Raw genomic sequence first — 22,946 nt, 5'->3', positions numbered from 1 at the left:
TTTTTGCCAAAAAATGTCTCTTTTGATAGTAAAGGTTGCTGTCCCCTGTACTAGAATAAAGGCTTTTCAGCTACCAGCACCTAACATGAACCATTTGGACTATATATGTTTTAAGCATTACATTTTTCAAGGTATGGCTGAAATCTAATATATTGTATATGGTTTACAGCTTACAAAACTAGACAAGAGGTCTGCGTCGCCATGGCATATAGTTACATTTCTGGGGACAAAACACACCTCTGATTATTAGTGGACTAAAACCAACCCCTTTGCCCCTTGTGCCTTACTTTGCACATGGATTGAGCGCTGTTTAACCAGCAAAGTGGAGTTGAACACCCTAAATGCACTCTAGACTATGAGCTATAGACCGTTTAAATAGGACCCAAAAGGTTTTCAGATCTGGAGCCACTCCTACATTGTAGGCTGACGTGTTGTAAAAACCAGACAGTTTAGCCCTTTAGAACATTTCTGAGCTGCAAAACAACATTAAAAAAAACAAGAGGGAATAAAATTTTCAGGTTGAGGAAGAGCTCTGACTTAGTTGCGGGAAGTGATGAAACATTTTTGAGATTTTATATCTGGGCCACAGTAAGTGCTGCATTCAGTAATGGTCCAAACAAACAACTCGCTCTTTTTACACTGTGTGTCCACTCGTCTGTCCCTCCATCTGCCAAATAACACACACACACATTTACACACTCCTGCCACACACACAGCAGTGGGTCAGATCAGTCCCAGAGAGAAGAGGACTTCTACTACACCAAGATCTCCTGTGAGACTGTCGACACCAGCTCCGCTCCGGCTAATTCCCAGCAGGCTCTGGGCCAGGCCTCATCCTCTCATCTCAGCTGGGCCTCCTGCGGTTCTCCTCCAGCCTCAGGGCTCCAGATCCTTCCGGCCTACAGACCCAGGTCCAACTCCAGCTCCGGGCCCGGCGCAAGCAGGCCCAGTCCACTCAGCCAGTCGGCCCCCAGCAGCTTCTGGCAGATCCACTCAGAGCATCTCTATCAGGTTAGTGCAGCAGTGTCACGCTCAGTCTCAGAAGAGTTTTGGCCTGATGACTGGGGAGGTTTTCAAGTACTAGAAGTAAATGTGTGGACACAAGTGTCTTTAAAGCAATGCTTCACCCCCCAGATGGCCATTTGTATATATCATTAGTCACCCCGTGTTACACTGAATTTGTGAAAAAAAAATTTGTTTGTTTGTATGTCTACAGAGAACAACGAATCCAAAAATTCTGGATGAATTGAAGTAAAATGGGTCAACATTCAACAACAGCAAAACTATATCAAAACATCCATTTATAAACTCTCACACAACTCATGCTGTATACTACAAGTCTCTTCAAGTCTCATTTATACAGTCACATGCTCAGCACTTTCCAGACAGACAGCCCTTTCTGACGGAGAATATAACGGAAAGTGAAACTTATCTATGGTCTCGTCAAAGCCAGACATCGCTGACAAAAATAGTAATTTTACCTCACTGGACACGGGAGCTGTTTGTCCACGTCTGCCTTGATCAGTCCGTTTGTTTGTGTTATTGTGTGACTTTGGTGAATCCAAACTAACCCTTTAAAAAAACCTGATTCATGCAATTACTTTTTTTTACTATTAAAGAGAACATAAGTAAGTTTCAAATTGCACTTTCAAATTACACTATTTCTACAAAAGCAAATAAGTTGAAATACCAAATATATTCAAAAGGTTTCACTGTATTAGGAAACACAAAACCAAATTTAATGTGTTTAGTGTTTACAATATTTAAAAAAAAAATGTAAGAGTTTTTTTTTACATTTTAGAAAACACATTTTTTCTTGCATAAAGTTAGAAGAGAAGATTGGTACAGCTCTCATATCTGTGCGCTAAATATGAAGCTACAGGAGATAGTTGGCTTTGCATAGCACAAAAAGTGTAAACCAAAGTGGCTCCACCTGTAGGTTATCATAGGATCTTATATTTCTGGTCTGGTAATGTTGTTATTAACCATCTTGTAACGAGCTAGCTTGGCGTAGCTGTCTCCCAGTGTGTCTCACTGCAGTAGAATGTTCTGGTTTGGGGGTGGGAGGGGCAGACAGCATGTTGCCTGTCCGTCCTGTGGGCTTTATATATAGGACATCATATTAAACACAGTTTAAGCTGTACATTTTATTTTCCAAATGTAATAAGATAGTTCAATTTCTCATTTGGTTTGCAATGTGTACCGACTGAAAGTCTCATACCAATTGGTTCAATACAAATATGTGTTACATGCCTACAAAGTAGTGAGTGTGACGCACTTAACAGGCCTACTGATATGTAGTCAACATAACAACTAAAAACAATCATCATTTTCCTTATTACTAGTCAAATGAACACAGCAAACAGTTCAATGTCCTATCTATGTATTCTGTTTCTATGCCCTAGCTAGTCACTGGCGCAGGAAGCAACCCCACACATAACCCCCATATAACAACAACATTCATTTTCAGTGTAGTTTTTCTGCAGATTAAACATGCAATATATAACATAAATTAGTGAGCTTTAGAGGTACTGGTAGGTGGATTTTGTTGCCTTTTCAGTTGAAAAAAAATGTTACTGCTGTTTTACTATGCCTCCATGCCAGCGATAGCAGTGGGCAAAGGCATTTTTTTTTTTTTTTTTTGGGTTGTACGTATGTACATTTGTATGTCCATCCATGCATTGCACATCCGTACAACCCTTCCGTGTAAACATGATATCTCAAGAAAGCCTTGAGGGAATTTCTTCAAATTTGGCACAACTGTCCACTTGGACTCAACAATAAACTCATTATATTTTGGTGGTCAAATGTCACTGTGACTTTGTCTGTCTCGTTTTTGTTAGAGCAATATCTCAAGAACACCTTAAGGGAATTAATTTAAATTTGACACAAACGTCCACTTGGACTGAAGAATAAACTGATTAGAATTGTGTGGTCAAAGGTAAAACGTAAACATCAGTGTGACCTCACAAAATGTTTTTTTGGCCATAACTCAAGAATACATATGCTAATTATGACAAAACTTCACACAAATGCCTAATAGGATAAAATAATGAAGTGATGACATTTTATATCCAAAAGGTCATAATGTTCTGTGTAAAACACTTTATTATATACATTATACATTAGTCAATGTTATGTCTCAGGAGCAAAAGGGGAAATTTTTAGTCAGATACTGAATTGGTGACACTAATCTTGGGTGTTCACCATGAAATTGTGCTGACTGTATAGATCTTATGTGCTGTCGTGGGTAAGATGTGTGTGAAGCATCCATGTTTCCACAGAAATGGGTGTAAACTGTAAGAGAAACCAGACTGGTTCACGGAGGCATATAACCGCTGGGCGGTAATTCTAGTTTTTCTTTCTTTGAAATGTATAATTGTGTGGATTCATTTTCACAAAATTGTAAATATTTATATGTCAAAATTTGTCAAATCTAGCTAATAATGTGACAGAGATTCCAAGACCATGATAAGTAAATATTTTGTATCATGTTTATCAAGCTATTTCTTTTTATATGATGGACCAGATGGTTAATCAGTGCAGAGTAGGTGGATGTAGATGTGCTTTAACAGCTATAAAACCTGGAATGACACTCGCCCACCTGAAATAATGTAATTAGTCTCACTGTGAATGTTTTTTTTTTTTTTGGTCATGCTGTTTTATTGTCTAAATGCTATTTGCAGGCTGAAATTAATCCTAGAAAACACTCAGTCCATCTAATATGAGAGATTTTTTTAGGTTGTATTTAGTTTTGGCACAAAGACTTGTTTCAGCATTGGCATTTAAGATCAGATTTCAATAAATAATTGTTTACTTCCCAGTGTTTGAGTTCTTCTCTGCAAGCAGGCAATGTTTTGTGGGCTGAAATAGTTTGAGAGCAATGAAAGGAGACAGCACTGCCCTTGTTAGCATGAATTATTGAATGGCGGGTGTAGATTTAGTGTGTGAACACAGAAATTTATGCTCCAAACACTGCAGTTTCCTGTTGCCCAAATTCAGTTATTGTTTCCATAAGATTAGGTTGTAGATGAAAACAGACATCAGTGTATCTGGATTCATTTTTCTATTAAATATTTGAAAGGACATTATCTTCATTTTACTGGAGTCTCTGTGCAGGGGTTTCATGTTACATGGTGGCGTTGTTGTTTCGGAGGACCTCCTTACCCAGCGCCCCCGTGCAGATTCCCCCTCTAATGAGCCAATGAGCTACAACTTTGTTTATGCATCACAAAGCAGCACATTTCACTGGTGACCTGCATTTACCCTGTACCACTGAGCCTGTAAATGGATGCTTTGTGACAGTGAGAGAGGAAGCTGTCGGCTTGCTGGCTCCCCCAAGGAGACTAGACTCCCACCAGCATGTAAACGGCAGGAAAACACCACATGAATTCTTCCTGTGTAGCTGAAAAGCGGTTAGGACCTGATGTACACATATCCTTGCCCACTTTGGACAGACTGAACCACGCAAACTTCTTAAACATGTCCCCAGTAAGCTTAAGAAATATGCAATTATTTCTTTCCTCTTCATGATAAGCCTCTGAAACTGTGTCCATTATGCTCCACATATGTCTTTTATTTCCTCATGGATGCAGAAATGCAGTGGGGTCCTTCCTAAGCATGAGTGTGGGTTGAATTGTGGGTCAGTGGTGCTGGTGGTGGAGCAGTGTGTGTGTGAGTGTCATGGCTGCTGGCAGCTTGTGGCTTGAATTGCCTGACCACAGCATTGAACTCACACTGGCAATTTTTTTTCTGATCTAGGCACACTCCAGGGTTACCACAGTGGATACTCACCATCATGTTTATTTGTTGCTTGTTTTTTTTTGTGCGTGTGTGTGTGTGTGTGTGTGTGTGTGTGTGTGTGGGGGGGGTTGTAGGACTAGCATGTGCTGTGTGAGAGATGAGGGTTGCACGGGGAGGAGAAATGGGGGGGAGAGGGTACAACTTCATAGGAAAACATCATTTAATGTGTGGATGTTGTTTGTCAGCAACCAGATAGAATTAAAAGCCATAAACTGATAAGTTGTAACTATTTGGCAGTAAAGCTGACACAAGGAGGACAACATCTAAGATTCAAGTTTAGGGATTTGTGTTTTCAAGTCATGTCTCTTGAAGACAACAGGAAGCCAGTCTAAGTTGGCTAGCATGAGCATACTGGTGCTAGTTACAATTTGGGCAGTAGCCTCCTGTATTAGTTTGAGCTATAAACTTACACCATTTAAAACTATGTAAAGGTGGGTTTGAGAGTGTCTGCTGGATGTGTAATAATAGATTGTATAAAATAATGGATGTAGTCACCTACTGATTTGTGGACTCCTGTTTTGAAGCCTCAAGTTTGGCATCTTGGTGGTCGCCATCTTGGATTTTTTGGAGCTAAAAGTGACCATATTTGGACAAGATAACACTATAGCTTACTGAGTGATAATAGCCTGCTTCTGTTGCCCTGAAGTAGCCAAAAAATGTGTTAAAGCAGGTTTAAATGTTTGTAGTCGAGTAGCAAAAATGTAACTTGCTTGCTTTTTATTTGGAACAGTTTGTCAGCCAGTTTGAGGTCTTACAGATATGATGACTCCTCTCTCATTCTCCATTCAGGCCTGTAGCCCCGTCCAGGTATCTGTGGCACCCAAAAGCCCCGGCTGCCAGGGTTGGACCCCCTCCGCCTCCATCTCTGGTCACAGTAACACTCCGGTGGGTCTTCTGTCCTGCCCTGTCTTTATATGTGTGTCTGTTGGCTTACCTGCCTGAGAGCCTGTCTGTCATTTAGTCTCTCTCACATAGTAGAAGTGGAATTGTATCTTGCTAATTGTTTGACAAACTACACAATGTCAAAGGTAAGGTAAGGTTTTCCAACCTGGACCCAATTTTCCCATATTTTTTGTCTAAATGACTAATGGAAACAACAATTTTTAAAGTTGGTCAACTTTAAAAATTTAGATGGCTGCAGTCAGAAGTGGTGGAACAGCTTCAATGTAACCACTGAGGCCACGTTTGCACTGTCAGTGTTCATCCGCTAAAGAGTTCGGACTGAGATGGACTGTTTGTTAAAGAGAAAGATCCTTTTTGTTTAACCAGAGACAACCCCAAATCACCATCTCTAAGGCCACCAGAGTCAATTTAAAAAAAACAGCAATTTTATAATTGTTAAACATGCCTTATTCAAAGTCAACAGAAACAAAATGAAACTCACAAACAGCATTGTGGTTCCTTTTTTCACTGTTCCAACACTCACCAACTCTGGCTTGGTAGAAATAAAACCTTTGTCACCAAGCAAGATGTAAAAATATGCTGGCTCTATCTACACTAAAATTAATGTTTATTTAAACAGAGTCTGGTGGGTTTGGAGATTTTGGGGCTGTTTGTGGTTAAACAAGAAGGATCTTCTTTAACATTGCCATTTTCACAAATAGAGTGAAGGTTTCACAAATCAGAAACTGTGTTTTAATAAGTCTCTAAATTCTCCATATTAATCTAGTCCAGATTTGAGTAGTCTAAGTATTTGAAAAACAAATAATGAAATAACAAATCGTTTTTTCCATTTTATTGTTTTGTCGTTCTTAGTTGAAATTCAAATGAACGAATCATACACGGACCCAAAAAGGTCTGTCTCTGTAGGGAACACTCTCATAATGTTGTCTAACACTGATTATAACAATCTGAACATGTCAGTGGCAAAAAACATGCACTTTTATTGGGCAAACATTGACAGTGCCAACATTTTAATTTCATTTATTTATTTATACAGGAAAGGAATCAAAAGCAACATTGTGTGGTACAGTTAAAACTGGCCTGACTCAGTTAAAAGCTGTTTTTCAGCAGGTTCCTGTTATGCAACAAAAACACATTCCAATAAAAAATACAAACAAATAATCAGCAGAGGCAAAACAACAAAATGTAGGCAGCTACATAGACATTGCAGAGTAGCTGACTTGGGATATGGGATTTAGATCAGTGGTTGCAGGTCTGTCCTTTAATCAGATAGTGTTTAAATGCGTGTTTGAAATGTGTAAAAGAGGGTATTGCTCTGATGTAGTGTGGGATCTTGTTCCAAAACTTAATGTGAGTGTAAGAAAATGATCTCTGACCACAATTCTTTTTGTAAGGTGGTACAGGAATAAGTGCATGTGAGACTGCTCTAGTGACGTGTTGCTGTCTTGTGTTGTGACTTGGTAGTAGTGCAGCAAGTGTGGGATTGGAGTTGTTGTGTAGGATCTTAAAATAGAGTTTAATGGTTAGATTATTTGTGTAGTTTTGAAAAGTCAGGGTATTAGAATGGGAGAGTGCAATGCAGTGATGAGTCCAAAGAGGGACGTTACCATGGATCTTGTAAACTCTGTTGTATATTCTTACTCGGGGGGCAAACCCTCTAGAGGGGACCGGGGGCATGCTTCCTCGGGGAGAAATTTTGTATACATTTGAGTTAAAGGCATCCATTTGGTGAATTCTGAGAGCCAAGTTATGATGGTAAAATATGCCTAGATTTCAACATCTTTGTGGTTTTCATGTGTGAAAAATGTTCTAGTGGTATGTTATGGTGAAGGGTTACACTTAAAATAAGGATTAGTGGTTAAACATTTCAGTAATCAAAAGAAAAATGACTAACCTACTGATCTGCCTCTGGAGGGCCAGTGTTTACCCTATATGCAACTATATGACCGCCACTGCTGATTTTTTTTTCTTTTTCCTCTTAGCTCTTTAGAAACTATCGTTATATTATTGGCGCTATGGACGCTTTCATATCCAGGCCTATAGAACAGGTCTATCTATAACTTGTCCTTTTATTAAGCAAACTAAATAGCATCATGTTATTTATTTTATTTACATGACGGCATGTCATTTCTGTCTCTACATGGTCGTGTGTTTACAATTCTCCTCTGCTCTCTGTGTTGAGAGAGTTTCGCCCCGATGCGCCCGCGCGCACACACAGACATGTGCGCACGCACACACACACACACAGGTGAGCACACTAGAGCGCGGCGACCCCAAGTCCTATAACCGAGCCTGGCCCAAACCCGCAGCACGGCACTAATGGAGCGGAACCTGTGTTGCGCTCAGGCATTGTCACGTAAATCATAAATTTACAAGGCCATAGCACAACACAGCAGCATGTCAAGTGGGCCAAACCAGAGCAAAATTTTTGATTTGTTATCCGCCCCCATCCATAGTTGAATGCCTCCGGGACAGGGCCATTTATGGCAACCCTCAGGCAGGCAGCTAGGTGCTCTCCCTGCAGCCTGTTGCGGAGATCAGTTTTGACCTGGAATGGAAAGTAATTATCATGAGCCAAATGAGAAAGAAAAAGTTTTCAGAGCTTAGTTCAATGGTGCTGTGTGTTGCCGTGCAAGCTCAGAGTTGTCTTAAATACAGCCACGCACTTCTCTACTGATGTTTTCCGGGTGTTTCCCAGAATGCTTCACGAAGTAGATGTCAGTAGGCTATTCCTCAGTATTCTGCTTAAAAATGCGTTCTGCTCTATCAACTCAAGCTCACGCTAGCGCTAGGAGAGCGACGTCTTTGGTGAGGCCAGGGAGAGGGGAGTCAAAGAATTCTCAGATCTAGCCGGTGCACTACAGAGTGACGTTCATTTACCGGAGGCATTTTATATCTGGCCAATTTTTGGAGACTGTGGTGGGCTGCCATAGTCTCGTCAATGTATGGGAAACACTATGTGAGTCAAGACATACTCCAAGATATTTGTAGGTTTCTGTGATGGTTAGTTTTTGATTTGATCAGATAGTTTTAGATGATAGTTTTGAATTTAAGATGTCAGGGTTTTGGTCATAGAGAAAAATTATAGTGTCATCAGCATTAGTGTTGTCACGGTACTAAAACTGGGACCCACGGTACGATACCAGTGAAAGTATCATGGTTCTGAGTAGTATCACGATACCACAGCAAATATTAGGCAGATGTGCCTTTTGTCATTTATAAAAAGATAAATCACTTTTCTATAATACATCAATGATATTTTAATGGAATAAATTACTTATTGACTTATTCATACTTCAAAAACAGCATCAATAAGTGATTAATATAGGGGGGATCAAAATAAAATAAATAAATAAAATAAAAATCAACCAAAAATCAACCAGCCACCCTCCTCCTCTGACAAGTTAAGAACAGTTCCTTAAGTGCGGTGAGGTTTGTGGACCGTTACCTGCCACAAAGAGAGAAATTTGAACGGCTCGTTTTTCCCCTGACACATCACATACCTGTGTGCCGCCACGACTTGGTTGTCCAGGTACTTCTGGGCAGTCATGACACCAACAAAAGAGGAAATTATTGGACCTGGAGCCGGACTTCTCCGTCACCGGTAAGCCGGTATCTTGCGCCGCGGAGCACTATTGCCGCTGTATTTGCCTCTGCCGTATTCCTGTTTGTGACCCCCGTTCAACCCACAAACAGCAGGATTCGCCTTTCGTTTCTGCTGCTGGTTGAAATCTGTACTCGTGCAGTGTGCTCCTGAATGATTTCTTTTGCTCGCACAAAACTATTTTTAGTCGCAAATGCAAGTAAAATGCTCGCACCGTAGAGCTCTGTGGAAAACAAATTACTGCATACAAGCAAAAATAAATAAATAATAACAACTTTCACTGCTCAAAGATACTTAAAAACTCAGCTAATACCTGAAATGTCACTGGAAAACAAACTACTGCAGCAGCATATTGAGTGCCAGGTGACCAGCGTGCGCCGTTATTGGACGGCATGGACACTCACCCTCTTAGGATTAGACTTTGAACTTATCCCACAGTAGTGGTACCATGAGGTACGGTAGTACTACAGTAGTCCAACATTATGATATCATATGTACCGTGGAGTTTTAGTACCGCGGTCTACCGTTGGTACCAGTATACCGTGCAACACTAATCAGCATATAAAAAACAGAATATTTGCACACATTAGGAAGGTCATTTATGTAATGGAGAAAAAGTAGCGGGCCCAAGATGCTACCTTGTGGAACTCCCATATTACAAGGTAGAGGGGGAGATGTTACCTGAATGATTTTAACTACTTGAGACCTGTTACATAGATAAGAAGAAAGCATTGTTATCACAGGGGGGGAATGTTGAAATGAGCTTAATTTATTCAGCAGAATCTGATGATTCACTATATCAAAGGCTTTGCTGAAGTCAACAAAAAATATGCTTCAAATGGTTATAGCCTGTCTCGCCTCTGCGGGCTGTGACCTTCTCGCTCATCCCTGTGCACCAGTTTCTAGGATTGTTCCCATTATTCACACTAAAAAATAAGAACATAAGGTCTAGGTTGAAAAATACTGAACTTCAACTTTAACCTGTGGTTGTGTGTGTGTAGGTGGTGAAGCCTCGCTGTCGGTCTGTCAGTGTCGGGGAACAGTGGCTCCAACAGAACAGGCTGCAGCCTTTGAGTGTATCGCCCTCCCGCACTCACTGCTCCTTCAGGTGAGCCATTATCTACCTGACTTTGTTCCTGTTCAGTGTCTGACTTAAAACATTTTTAACCTGCTGTTAAAATTTTAACATGACAAGAGTCTACAGTCAGGTTGAGCCGGTGTAAAATGTTTTAAACTGGTTTGTTATCAAGTGCCCAAAATTCGGTATACCAAATTTTACACACTTGACACAGCAGCCGTGCCCAAGTGAACCATCATGAAACGGTGTCCTAACAGCAAATGAGCATCCGAGTACAATTATGTTGCAGCGCCTATCACTGGAGCTTTCTGCCCACATTGAATACATTGTATGCACTTCATCATGCATCATGTTAACAAACCACATGGGCGTATCAGCCTTGTGTTTTAGATCAGACTGGAGACATAAACACTCAACAGGAGGGAGTAGCCTACTTGCTATCTTCTGACATTTGTAATGTTACTTTTTAAAACAGAAAACATTCTTCATATTTACAGGAAATGACATATAGTATAGCTAACAGCAGGTAGCCAAGCTTTTTATTAACATGCCATTTATCTTAGCAGAAACCTTAAGCTTTCTAGTAGTTTCCCTCAAGACAGCCGCCACCTTTGTTGGTTCTCAGTTCAACTTAAAGGGTGCTGCTATTCCTCGTCCATTGCAGCACCTTTAAAGTGAGCGATAGACAGCCTAAAAAGCAGAAGCAGGCCATCTGACAAAAGCTCCGCTATCAGTGGTGCACCACCTCACCTGCAACCAGTTAGGACACCTCTTTCACTGGCTTCAAATCCAAATTGCTGCCATATTGGTGCAGTTTCAGTTTAGTTTTCTTGAGAGACTAACTTAACTTTTCATCACCCCAAAAAACACATGAACTTTAAACAAACACAGTGTGCGCCACTCTGCCTCTCCCATCTCTACTGAAATTTGATGTCTCTCATGTTGACGTGATCAGTTCACAACCTGTCAGATACAGTTGTCTCATTAGTTCGTTTATAAACAAACATAAGATTAAGTTCATCACGTTGTCGTATTGTTGATTACTAATGCAATACATGTTTGATTAAGCCCCGTGACGCCGCCGGCACAGGTTGCTGATGTAGGCTTCTTTGCTATAATGTATCATAATGACAAATGCCAGTTTAGCCAGTTTGCATTAAATCAAACCAGTTTAAGCTCATTCTCCGGACCGGACTAGCAAAACTGGAAAGGAAGCCTGTTAATGTCACATCTTTGTTTAGCGTGTTAGCATGCTAAAATTTGCTAATCAGCAGTTAACAGAAAATAAAGCTGAGGCTGATGGTGATGTCCTTAGTTTTACTGGTATTAAGTCATAAACCAATTATTGGAGAAGTTAACTGATCACCAAAATTATTATAATATTTGTGTCTGTCATATACAATAATCACATAAGGAGAAGTCAGTTTTTTGTGTCATTACAATGGTACAGGACATTTCAACACCAGGTTTGTCCCACTAATGAATATATTTTTGCTTCACCTTTGCCAAATCTCTTAGGCTAATTCACATTTTCCATAGGTATGTAATAATAAACAGTAGAAAACAACTCAGGAAACAATTTGAAATTCATCACTGTGACTTAAGAGCTTCCAACATACTTTGTTAAGTTGCATCAAAGCATTAATAATTGTAATGGTATTTTGCATTTTTGTGTTCCTCTACTAACTGAACTGAAAAAATAGACCTGTGTTACTCCAACATTACTCTTGTAAGCAAACCTACAGAAAACAAGAGTAACTGTAATGTACATAGTTGTTGCCCAAGTCAAGTCTGTGTGACAAAATGATTATTTTCATTTATTGACTAATCTGACAATTATTGTTTCAATTAATCAATTAATCATTTGTTCTATCAAATGTCATATTTTCCCTAAATAGGTCATCTAACAAGACTTGCGCTAAAAATCTAAAGATATTCAATTTATTAACACATAAGACAGAAAAAAGCAGTAAATCCTCACTACTGTTGGAGTAGTGAGGATAAGTTGAAACTAGGAAATATTGGGCATTTTTGCTTTAAAGGTCCAGTGTGTAAGATTTAAGGGGATACAGCACTGGGAGAAATGGAAGATAATATTAATAAGTATGTTTTCATCAGTGTTAGGGATGTCAGCAGTTAACTGTTACCTGCTATATTGCAGAATATAATATTTTTAACCAGTTACGCATCTCAGGTTACAGGTTTTAAACCAAGTGTAAAGGTCCATGTAAAGGTCCATGTTCCCACTGTGTCGGGTGTGTAGATGCTGCCCTTGTTAGGTCAGTGAAAGCAATCTGGCTTTGTATTATGGCTATATATATATATTGGCTATAATGTTGATTATTGGAATAATGTATAATAATAATAATGAGAATAATAACAATAATATATTGTGCATCCCTAGTTACCAGCAGTAATTGTAAATGAGTGGCGCTGCTAGCTGGCTTTCAACTGACTCAGATGGTGCGCAGTGCAGAGTTGCCATGGCTAATGTTAGCTTACCACTGAAGAGTGGGGGAGGGCAGTGAGCACCATGTCACCACATGTTAACACGGCTGGCCGGCAGTCTGTCAGCAAAGCTAACTGTAGATGAAATAAAAGGCTAGACTTTACAACACATTCAAGTTTTATCACCTCAAAATGGATAGCACTTTGAAATGCGGAGCTTAAGCTCACTGAGACAGTGGAGCGCCAGACTAAAAGAAAAGGCCTCTTATATGTCACACTATTTCGCTTTTTTTTTTTTTTCCTTAAGAAATCAAACTGTGAGTTGTTACTCACTTACTTGGCAGGCTATTGTATAAGTTATTGTATAATCATCTGAAACTCAGAATGATCCACTATCTTAGAATGAGCCATTTATATCTACATACAGAGCAGGTCCTCTTCCACAGAGTCAGCAATGTTGTTTCTACATTAGCCCAGAACAGACAAATGAAACACTGGCCCTAGATTGGGCCATTTGTGTTTTGAAGCCGGCCTCCGAAGTTCTCCGACATGCTTTGCACACAGGAGAAGTTTCATGTTGTTGCAATGTGCAACCTCACCACTGGATGGCACTAGATCCTACACACTGGACCTTTGAAATAGTTGTTAAAATAGTTGTTGATTATTTTTCTGATGGTAGACATATTTCTTCGGTTCTAATCAAAAGACCTTATCAGTGTAGTGGTGTGGCTATGCTGGTATTAAAGGTGATAGATATAGGATTCATACTTCCCGGTCAGTAGGTGTTGCACTCACACTCGCCCGCTCTCGCTCCACTCTTCAATTCTACAGGTTGCCAGGTTCGTAAACGGCAGACACTGGAGACAGCGATGTCAAGTGAAGAGTCTTTTGTGGTATTGTAATTAAAAAAATAAATAAATAAATCATGAATCCTCTCTTGTGCACCTTGTAACACACTGTAACAATCTCCGTAAAGCAATTAGTCAATTAGGATCCTTTGTCGTGGTGGACACACGGATTCCCTGATTCAACAACATCCTGTATACACACAAAAACATGAAAGTGTTCTTGATATTAAAACGACAAATATATTCCTCTGTTATAATTTCCCACCACCAATAATAATAATAATAATAATAATAATAATAATAACATGATAGTTCAGCTGTACTAGATATTTGATATATTCAGTAGATTTACTTTTTTATGACGCTATTTGACAACTCTACAACCGGAACAATCACAGTCCCAAAAACAGTTTCTAGAGAACTTGCTAAAATATCTGAAATTAATCATTATCCTTACTTTTTCTTAACATAGTTCATCTAGGTGCAGTGTCATTACTAGTTCGGCTTTACTAGATATTTGATATATTCAGCAGATGTATCTTTTTACGACTCTATTTTACAACAAGCCGCAAAAAACTAACGTTACCGTCCCAAAAACGCACTTTCTAGAGTATTCGGTAAAATATCTGAAATTAGCCAATATTTTAACTTTCAGTGTAATTACTAGTTCGGCTTTACTAGATATCTGATATATTCAGTAAATTTACTTTTTTACAACACTATTTGACAACTCTAAAACCAGAACAGTCACAGAAATTGCTGAAATATCTAAAATTAACCATCATCCTTACTTTTTCTTAACATATTTCATCTAGGTGCAGTGTCATTACTAGTTCGGCTTTACTCAGTATTAGATATATTCAGCAGATATATCTTTTTACGACCCTGCTGCATTAAACCCTGCTGCGTTAGTTAGCAAACATTAGCTTACCTGTCCAGAAGGAAAGCAGCAAACTCTGCGTGGCTTTTTAGCCCTTTTTCTGCCTTCAGCTGACACCAACGATCAAAAGCTGAACCAATGTTGATTCTGATTTTGCTTCTCCATTGGTTGGCTAGAATTTGTGACGCCATACCTCTGCAGCTATCACAGTCTGGCAACCCTGAGCTCCCCGCCGTAACCAACGTAACCAAATCAAAATATTGACATATTTTGGACCCGTCAAAATTTCTAAAACAATTATTTCTCTACTGTAATTATTTTTTTCAGGAAAATATAGACTTTAATTATTTACCTTTCTAGACGTTCTATGGATGTATTATTTTTTTTAAAATAATGATTTTGATGAAACAGCTATACATATGACCTTTAACTGTGCCTGTATACATTTGACAATTCAGATGTAGATTATGCATAAAGACAAGTCTGGGTCCACACTTCTCTCTGCTGTTTCCGGTTTTGATTCCAGTATCTGTCCACTGTCTTTCACCTCCAGGGTGTCATTTTATCGCCCACTTTGCTGCTGTCTGTAGCCACATTTCCATGGCTCAGCCAGGAGAGATAAAATAGATTGAATCTTCTCTTCATTTGTTATCAGTCTATTTTCCCTCAGCCTCATTTTTATAGCGCTTGGTCACATTGTGTGTGGTAGCGCCCTTTCCCTCCTGACGTCTCATATCATTTCACATCCACATGATTTGCGTCTTTACATCTGCAGGAAGGGTCGTGGGGAGGCCAAAAAGTGTCGTAAGGTGTACGGAGTGGAGCGCAAGGATCAGTGGTGCACCGCCTGCCGCTGGAAAAAAGCCTGCCAGCGCTTCCCTGACTAAAGACTGCTGCGTGATGGACAGAGAGAGCGTGTGAGAGAAGATGTGGATGGATGAGTGATAAAAGAGACTTTTATCAAAAACAGGATATAAATCAGGGCCTGAGAGCCATCAAGGAAAACAGTTCTTCTCTTTTTTACTTTCAACCTTTTTTGTCTCTTTCCTAAAGAAATGCATATGGACTTTTCTGTATCTTTGTAACTTGATCCTGAAACCTGAAGTCTGCGATGGTGCTAACTGTTGACTGACTTTGACCATGTGATGTGCTAAGCCTACAATACTCTCCTACTTTATCCAAAGGTCATATTACTGCCCCTGTAGCTCCTCTGTATTAGACTGCTGCTTGGCTGTTTTCTTTATTCCGACCCTGTCTTTCAGTGGTTACACAGTGATTATGATGTACATTATATTGTGTGCTTTGAGTTACGTACGAGTATTTTATACCTTTTTTTTTTTTTTTATCGTCTCGTTCCGCCCGTGTATTGGGCAGATTATTTTGGGGGAATTTTCATGTTTTATGGCACTTTGTTGGAATATAAACTCACATGAATAAGCTACATTTGGTTCGATTCAAATTCAACCAAGTTCCTATTTCCTTCCTGCCCATGTGTGGGCGCACAACCAGTGTTAATGGTTTTATCCGTGAAGCTATGGAGTCATGGTGATGGGACTAGCATTAGGGGAGTGAGTTTGTAATAGCAATAAAAAAAGAGGAAATATATTGTCAAATACAAATTAAAAGGCACTGAGAATTTGAAATGTTTTTTTGTGCTTCTTCTTCTTCTTTTTTTTTTTTTTTTACTTCTGCATGACAGTCCACAAAAGAAATAGCAAACTATTTTATTGTAGTTTTCTCTATACACATTTTGTATGAAGACTCAGAACAATGCTGTAATGTTAGAAATGCAGTCTGAAATGTACACTATTCACAAATTCCATTTTTTAGGTTGGATTGACAGAGAAATGCACACATGCACGTGCACAGTCACACAATCTGTGCAATCACACACACACTCGTATGCATACATTATTACACCTCAAACACTAATAAACACTATTAAGATGTAAAGAATGGATGTGTCCTGCAAATGGAGAAAAATATTTTGATGGCAAAACAAATTAACACATTTTTTCCACTCAAGCAGAAACGTTATTTTCTATAATAATGACCACATCTGACATGCACAGTTAATTTCATCACTCAGCTCTTAAATGGCAAATTAAGATGGTGGTTTTCAAGACTGGTGTCACTAAGATCTCCCTCACATCCTGCAGTGCCATACATGCCCAGTGGCCCCGCCTGTTTCCAGCTTCATGCATGTATGTACAACTGGACTGAAGTGACATGAACAGCTTTGCAAAAAGCACCAGGTGGAGTAGTTTCTCTTTACTCTTAACTTCTGCCTTTAAACTATTGCTTCTTTGTGTCTGGAACTGCATGATAAGTTAGGGACCGTGCCAAAATTATTTTACAATTATAATATTTTGAAGCTGGGTGCGGGAAGAAAATAATATTGCACTGAGGTCTGTCTGCTGTCTATATATTCATTGAGTTTCAGTAATAACTATTTTCCGAAGTTTAGTTTATAAAGGAAATTAAGTGGCAGAAATTTTTGAGCTGCACCTTATTTTCCCAAGTTTTTGGGATTGTGCGAAACTACGACAGCCAGCAATAGCACAACATCAGCTTGTGTCCACTAAAAGTGCTTGTTTTTTCCACTGAAGACTCTGATTTTGGTCCTAACTGTCTGACATTATGGAAAGAATCCCTACAGAGATAGACCTTTTTGTTTAAGAGAAAGATTCAGAAACAGACCTGAAATTGTTATCATCAAACTCACCAGACTTCATTTAATAAACAGTAATTTTGTCATAGTAAATCACACTTTATTCAAAGTGGACAGATGCAAAATAAAACTCACAAAATCCATCTTGGTTCATCTCTCAACTAGTTTGGCAATGGTGATTTCATGGCTGTTTCTGGTTTAAAAAACTGGATCCTACCCTTTACTAAAGATGTCTATCTCTATAGGGATCCCTTCCATAATGTTATCACATAATAATCTGAGCCTGTCTGTTGTAAAAAATCACACACTTTAAGTGGACGTACATTGACACTGCAAATATATCCTGAGTTGTTACATCGCAGCCTGTTTTGCCACTACTGGCTGCAGCAGTCTCACTCAATACTTGACACGTTTTAAAATTGCTGTTCCCGTTACTCAGTTAAACACAAAAACATGAGAAACTAGGGTGGAGTTTGGAAATACTGGAGTTACCCTTTAACATTGTGTAGTTTGTGAAGAAATTGCCAATTTTCAATGCCAGTTCTAATGTGCACATTCATGGCTGTAGTAAAATATTATCATTCTGTTTACTTTTTATGGTTTACTTTTAAAATTTAGGTATACTGAACTGCCCTACAGTCTCTACACTTTGCTTTCTGTTAGCTTTTTTTTAGATATTGGGAGAAGGGAGTTGCAGTTTGGGAGGGTCCAAAGAAAATATTAAAAACATTTTAGAGGGCTTTCCTTTTTTCTAAAAAGTGAGATTTAAGGTTCAGCTCCTCCCCACCCAAATATTTTTGTACAAACCCTTTAGATGGTTGGTACGTGATGAATTATGAGCTGTCATACAGACACTACTAATACTGTCAGAATGAGGGATTTTTTTTTTCTGTGAATTTTTTGATCTTCTGGTTTAACTGTGAAGGACATGTAAGCATCAGCCATAAATTGAGCATATTTATTTGTTTGACAGTTTGTGTTTATTTCTAATTCCATTATAACATCAGAAAAACGCAAAGAGTTGAGTAAAATATTACTGACGACATGGCAAAACTGATCCCAAATCAGTAACCAAGGGTGTTTGTTCCTCAAACACTAGAGGACAGTATTGCTCCACTACAAGGAGCCCAGGGGAGCCTGCCAACCTGCTGCTCATTCCTCAAAGAGAAACTCATCACTTACATGCTTTACAATGATAACCCCTGCAGGATGGCCACAATTAAGATACAATAGAAATAATAAAAACTTTTTTTGGCAATGCTCAGAATGAAGCAATGAGAACAAGACTATTTTAAGAGAGATGTAGAGGTTTGGTAAGTTTCAAAGTTCAGAAATCCAATTTACATCCATTGTATTTAATTAATTAAGTTCCTTAAGCAGAAAATTAGATTTTTGTATCAGTAATTAACAGTTTGGGCTTCAGCACTCTCACTGTCCAGCCATCTGACTGAACCATATTGAAAGCACAGTGCTACTCCACCTCCAAATTGATTCTTGATTATAATATAAGATTTGTTTATGATACACTCTGACAATGATTCGTGGAGTTAGTGTAACACTTAAACAAGTTTTTTAGCATTAAAAATATGTTTGTTACAATAAAGTGTTTTAGTCAGCTAACATTTACTTCAAGAAGTTGGTCAAAATCCAAAACAGTTTTTACATTTTTTAGTAGGATTGACTAAAAACAATATGTTTAAATATCTTAAATAACATAATTTGACCATTAAGTATCACCACAACTTTGGATAAATATTAAGTTGGTTCAACTAAACTGTGTTTTTCGAAGCAAATCATGGTGGTTGTGCTAAATTAATAGAGTTTGTCAGATTATAAAGGACTTATAGGATTGACTCAATAATGCCAGAGTTGGAACAACTTGAAAAGATGTGTGCAAATTGTTACCTTTGTTATTTTTAAGTTGAACCATTGGATTATTTTTATAGTGTATGTTTAGTCCCAAAATGTAATGTTAATAGGGGAAACCTATGTAGTGACAAATGAGTCCATTACATGAGAGCTGGACATTAGTAACAGCTTGCATAACACAGACTACAGAGTGCAAAATACCCCATCTGGAGTCATGACTTAATTCACACACGCATCAAAGTGCATTCAACATGATTTTAAATGTCACACCCTCAGGTCTCATCTCTGGTGAAAAGCTCGAGTGAACCAGTCTTCCAATCTCATTTGGCCCCTTTTATTGTACCGACACACAAAAATATATTCAATTGCACTTCTCTAATTCTTTTATTTCACAGAATGTCATGAAAATATGCTTAATAAGAAGGACATCACAGTCAAAACATTCCTTGTTACTTAGAGACACAAAGAGAGGTGCAGCGACATGGCAGAGTCTGTTCTTCTGATGACGATGGTGACACTTGGAGTGAGCTGCTGAAAATATGATGGTTGAGGTAACTGGGGCAGGATTCTGTGAGAGCAACAGAAATACATTACAGTTTGTTTTGCCTCCAAACCCGAGTTACAGGAACGGTGTTGAACCTGCCGCTGCGGCTGCTCCTCATGCCCAGGTACTGCCTCAACAGCTGGTTCACCCTTTTCTGACTGTTCCATTTGCGGGCAGATTTCCGGACACCTATGAACCCGCCGTAGCGCTTTTGTAGGGGCCTCATGGGTGAACCAATCAGCTTTCTGTATCCGTGGCGCCCCCTCTGAAAGCCACCAAAGCGTTTGGATAAGGTGACGGCCTTTGAGTCGCTGTCCTCGTCCCCTTCTAACTGGCTGTCACTCTCCACATTCCTTTCCTCTCTTGGCTTCCTCTCTTCGTCAGCCAGACTGAGATCCAGATCTTGCAGGCCCTCCCCCTCCTCAGTGGATTCCAGCAGTGATGAGTCATACTGGACACTGCGCTCCTCGAAGGGTATCTCGTCCTGCTCCCCCTCCTGGAAGCGCTCAGCGGCTGCAGACTGCAGCAGTTGACTGTCAGAGTTCAGGTCAAGAGGAGTCAGCTCAAGTTCCTCTCCTGTTCTCTTGAACAGAGCGCCTCCCTCAGAAAGTGCAGGATGGTGCGACAGCTTGACGGTACGTTTACACACCTCCCATGTGAGTGAAGAGGAGACGTGACCCTCACACTCCAACAAACACACCTGCAGAGAGAGAGAAGATACAGTGATGTGTTAAGGTACTAGAGCACTCAAGAATTCACCTGACTAATTTAGTAGTCCAAAGACCATGGGCAGATTATGAGACAGTGGACCCCTGGGCACAGATGTGAAGTCATTTTGTGTCTCTTTGTATTTGTTTTCCTTATCTTTTTTTAATTTTTTTTAATTTTATATACTTTATTAATCCTCCTGAGGAGAAATTCAATTTTCATGGTTATTTTGCCAGTTTTTCTAGTTATTTTGTGCCTGAAGTTGTCTCTTTGTGATTGTTTTGCCATTTTTGTAGTTATTTTGTGTTTTCAGTTTCTCTGCAGTTGTTTTGCAGTTTTTATAGTTATTTTGTCTCTATGGAGTTTCTTTACATCCATTTGTGGGCTTTTTGTGGTCATTTTGAGTCTCTTCCTGGTTGCTACATGTTAATTTGACATTTGATATTTTGCAGGTGAAGGCCAGGGGGCCCCCTGACAATAAGTGCCACTGGGCCTGTGTCCAGTATGCCCATTCAATAATCCATCCATGCCAAAAATTTGAAATTCTGGTGAAAAACGCCTAATTTGTGTTTACTCAGGGTGATGTTGAAACAGTTTCTATCCATGGTATAGGTCAACAGTTTTAAAAGCAGCAACTATTTATTTACCTGCTCTTTAGTTAGGCTGCTGAGCCTCCTGGAGTTTAATTTGAGAGTATTAATGTTTCCTCATGATGGCAACACAAAGAAAGACACAGACACACAATTTGAAGAGTTAAATCCCAACAGGCAACAACATGAGGGCTTGAGGAAACACATGGTGGCCATTGTAGCAAGTAAGTACTCCAAGTTAGTGAGGCTTGAAATGTCTCACTAGCCAAGAACACATCATTTTTTTTATTTCTTAGAAGCATAAATCCATGACAGAATCCCTAAAAGACTCAAGATACAGGAGACTGAACACAGAAAGTACACAGCAAAATAACAGGCACCCAACAGTGAGAATTTAGAAGAAAGTTCATTTACATGCTGTTTTTGATTGGAAACTGAAATATCCCCACTGACATCTTGATTATGTTGTTTTATACTTTATGGATTTCCAGGATACTGTTTTACTCACCATGGCAGCATAGTACTGTGTGGGACCAGTTAATTATCCATCAGATTTGATCACTAGGTTAGTTAGTTCATTAGTTGAATGGGGATGCTTAAAGCTGCATTAATCAGTTTTTTATGGCCACCTGTGGGCAAAACTCATTAACAAGCTGAATATAACACACAGTTTATATATTGCAATGTTATAACGTTTATAAGGTTAACCTTTAGACCCTTTGACAGTTGGTTAACAATAATGACATACATAAGGGTGTGCACGCAATATGGCAGCAGAGGTGTAGTGGAATGCAATAGCTTGTCAAGCTATGCAAGAGCATTAATGCCAAAAGATCCTGTGCTATTAGTGAGTCGGTGGAGGAAAGAAGCAAGTGGACCAATTTTCACTGGCTTGACATATAAATGCATTTAGAGGAGAAAACTAGCATACAGCGATGAGAAATTATGAGCATACAAGTCACTGTTGCTTATCACCACATTTTCTGTGGTCATGTACAGGTAGAATGTCCAGTACCATAAAACACACTCAGAGTTTTGTGTCTTGAAATCAGAAATTTTCCCCACCCACAGACAAGGACACAAGACCACTCTGTATGAGGCTGGTTATATTAACAAACCACAAAACTTACATAACGTCTTAACAGTAGCTGCATTCTGTGTTGTGGGCTTGCTAGCTAGCATAGTTCAGAGCTCTATGGTTGTTATCTGAGCATGAATTCTACTTCCATTCCACTGTTACATGAGAATGTAAGCATGTCCAGTGGTCAACAACACATTTAATAGCTTAGCTTAGCTTAGTATCCATATACACCAATGGTGTTATGGTTTAACAAGTGTTCATGTCAACTGGTGACTTTCAGCTGAATGCATCTGTGGTTGTTCAAAGTAACTTATGTAAATGGTTGGTGTAGATGATAAACACAGATGAGTATGTATTCAAAATTAAATGAAGTGAAATTGATATTCTTTTCATGTTTTTGACAGCTGTCATCAATACGAGCAACCATTTCAGTGGAGTCACCAGTTAACACAGTCACCTGTTAAACCAAAACCCCATTGCTCTGAGATGGTCGTGATCCTATCAGAGTTCTGTAGAACTTGAGTCTGCAGTTGGAATATCGATTCTGACAACCAAACACACTACGACCAGGCATTTTGATGCTGGTACCAGTTTGAATTCAATGTTCAAAGCTTGCTAACTCATTTAGATGACTAGGCGAAAAGCCACTTCTGCTGCCAACATGCATCCGCATATTTTAGAGAAGGTCAGCTGTAAAAGGGTCTATTAGCAAGTTAGTTAGCCTTTTTAACACATCAAGCAAATAAGCAGCAACATTATCATCCATCTGGAGTTTCTGGCCAAAAGATAAATGTGTGTGAAGTCATATGTAAGGTTGAGTACTGTTCACATTTAAACGTACTATTACCAGTATTTGGAATTTGCTTCTTTACTCTCGCGGTAATAACTGACAAATATGTAATTTCAGTTGGAAAACACA

At 39.2% G+C, this 22,946-nt stretch overlaps 2 protein-coding genes across 3 annotated transcripts in view; one reads left to right on the top strand and one right to left on the bottom strand.

Annotated features, from left to right (window-relative positions):
- Positions 1-16,207, top strand: part of znf395b (zinc finger protein 395b) — a 28,359-nt gene extending 12,152 nt beyond the window's left edge. The window contains exons 7-10 of one of the 2 annotated variants that reach the window (XM_033648715.2): positions 720-1,011; positions 5,593-5,688; positions 10,312-10,418; positions 15,340-16,207. In XM_033648715.2, the coding sequence (XP_033504606.2) occupies positions 720-1,011; positions 5,593-5,688; positions 10,312-10,418; positions 15,340-15,451 (607 nt within the window). In that variant the 3' untranslated portion in view covers positions 15,452-16,207. Of the gene's footprint in view, positions 1-716; positions 1,012-5,592; positions 5,689-10,311; positions 10,419-15,339 lie in introns of both variants that reach the window. The other variant, XM_033648714.2, reaches the window with a different exon arrangement.
- Positions 16,208-19,422: 3,215 nt separating this feature from the next.
- Positions 19,423-22,946, bottom strand: part of pnocb (prepronociceptin b) — a 39,895-nt gene continuing 36,371 nt past the window's right edge. The window contains exon 3 of the mRNA XM_033648718.2: positions 19,423-20,348. Within this exon, the coding sequence (XP_033504609.1) occupies positions 19,695-20,348 (654 nt within the window). The 3' untranslated portion in view covers positions 19,423-19,694. The remainder of the gene's footprint in view (positions 20,349-22,946) is intronic.

This window comes from Epinephelus lanceolatus, chromosome 13, assembly GCF_041903045.1.
Source record: "Epinephelus lanceolatus isolate andai-2023 chromosome 13, ASM4190304v1, whole genome shotgun sequence".
NCBI lineage: Eukaryota > Metazoa > Chordata > Actinopteri > Perciformes > Serranidae > Epinephelus > Epinephelus lanceolatus.
Note: the sequence above shows the minus strand (reverse complement) of the source record. Positions and strands in the feature narration are given on the sequence as shown.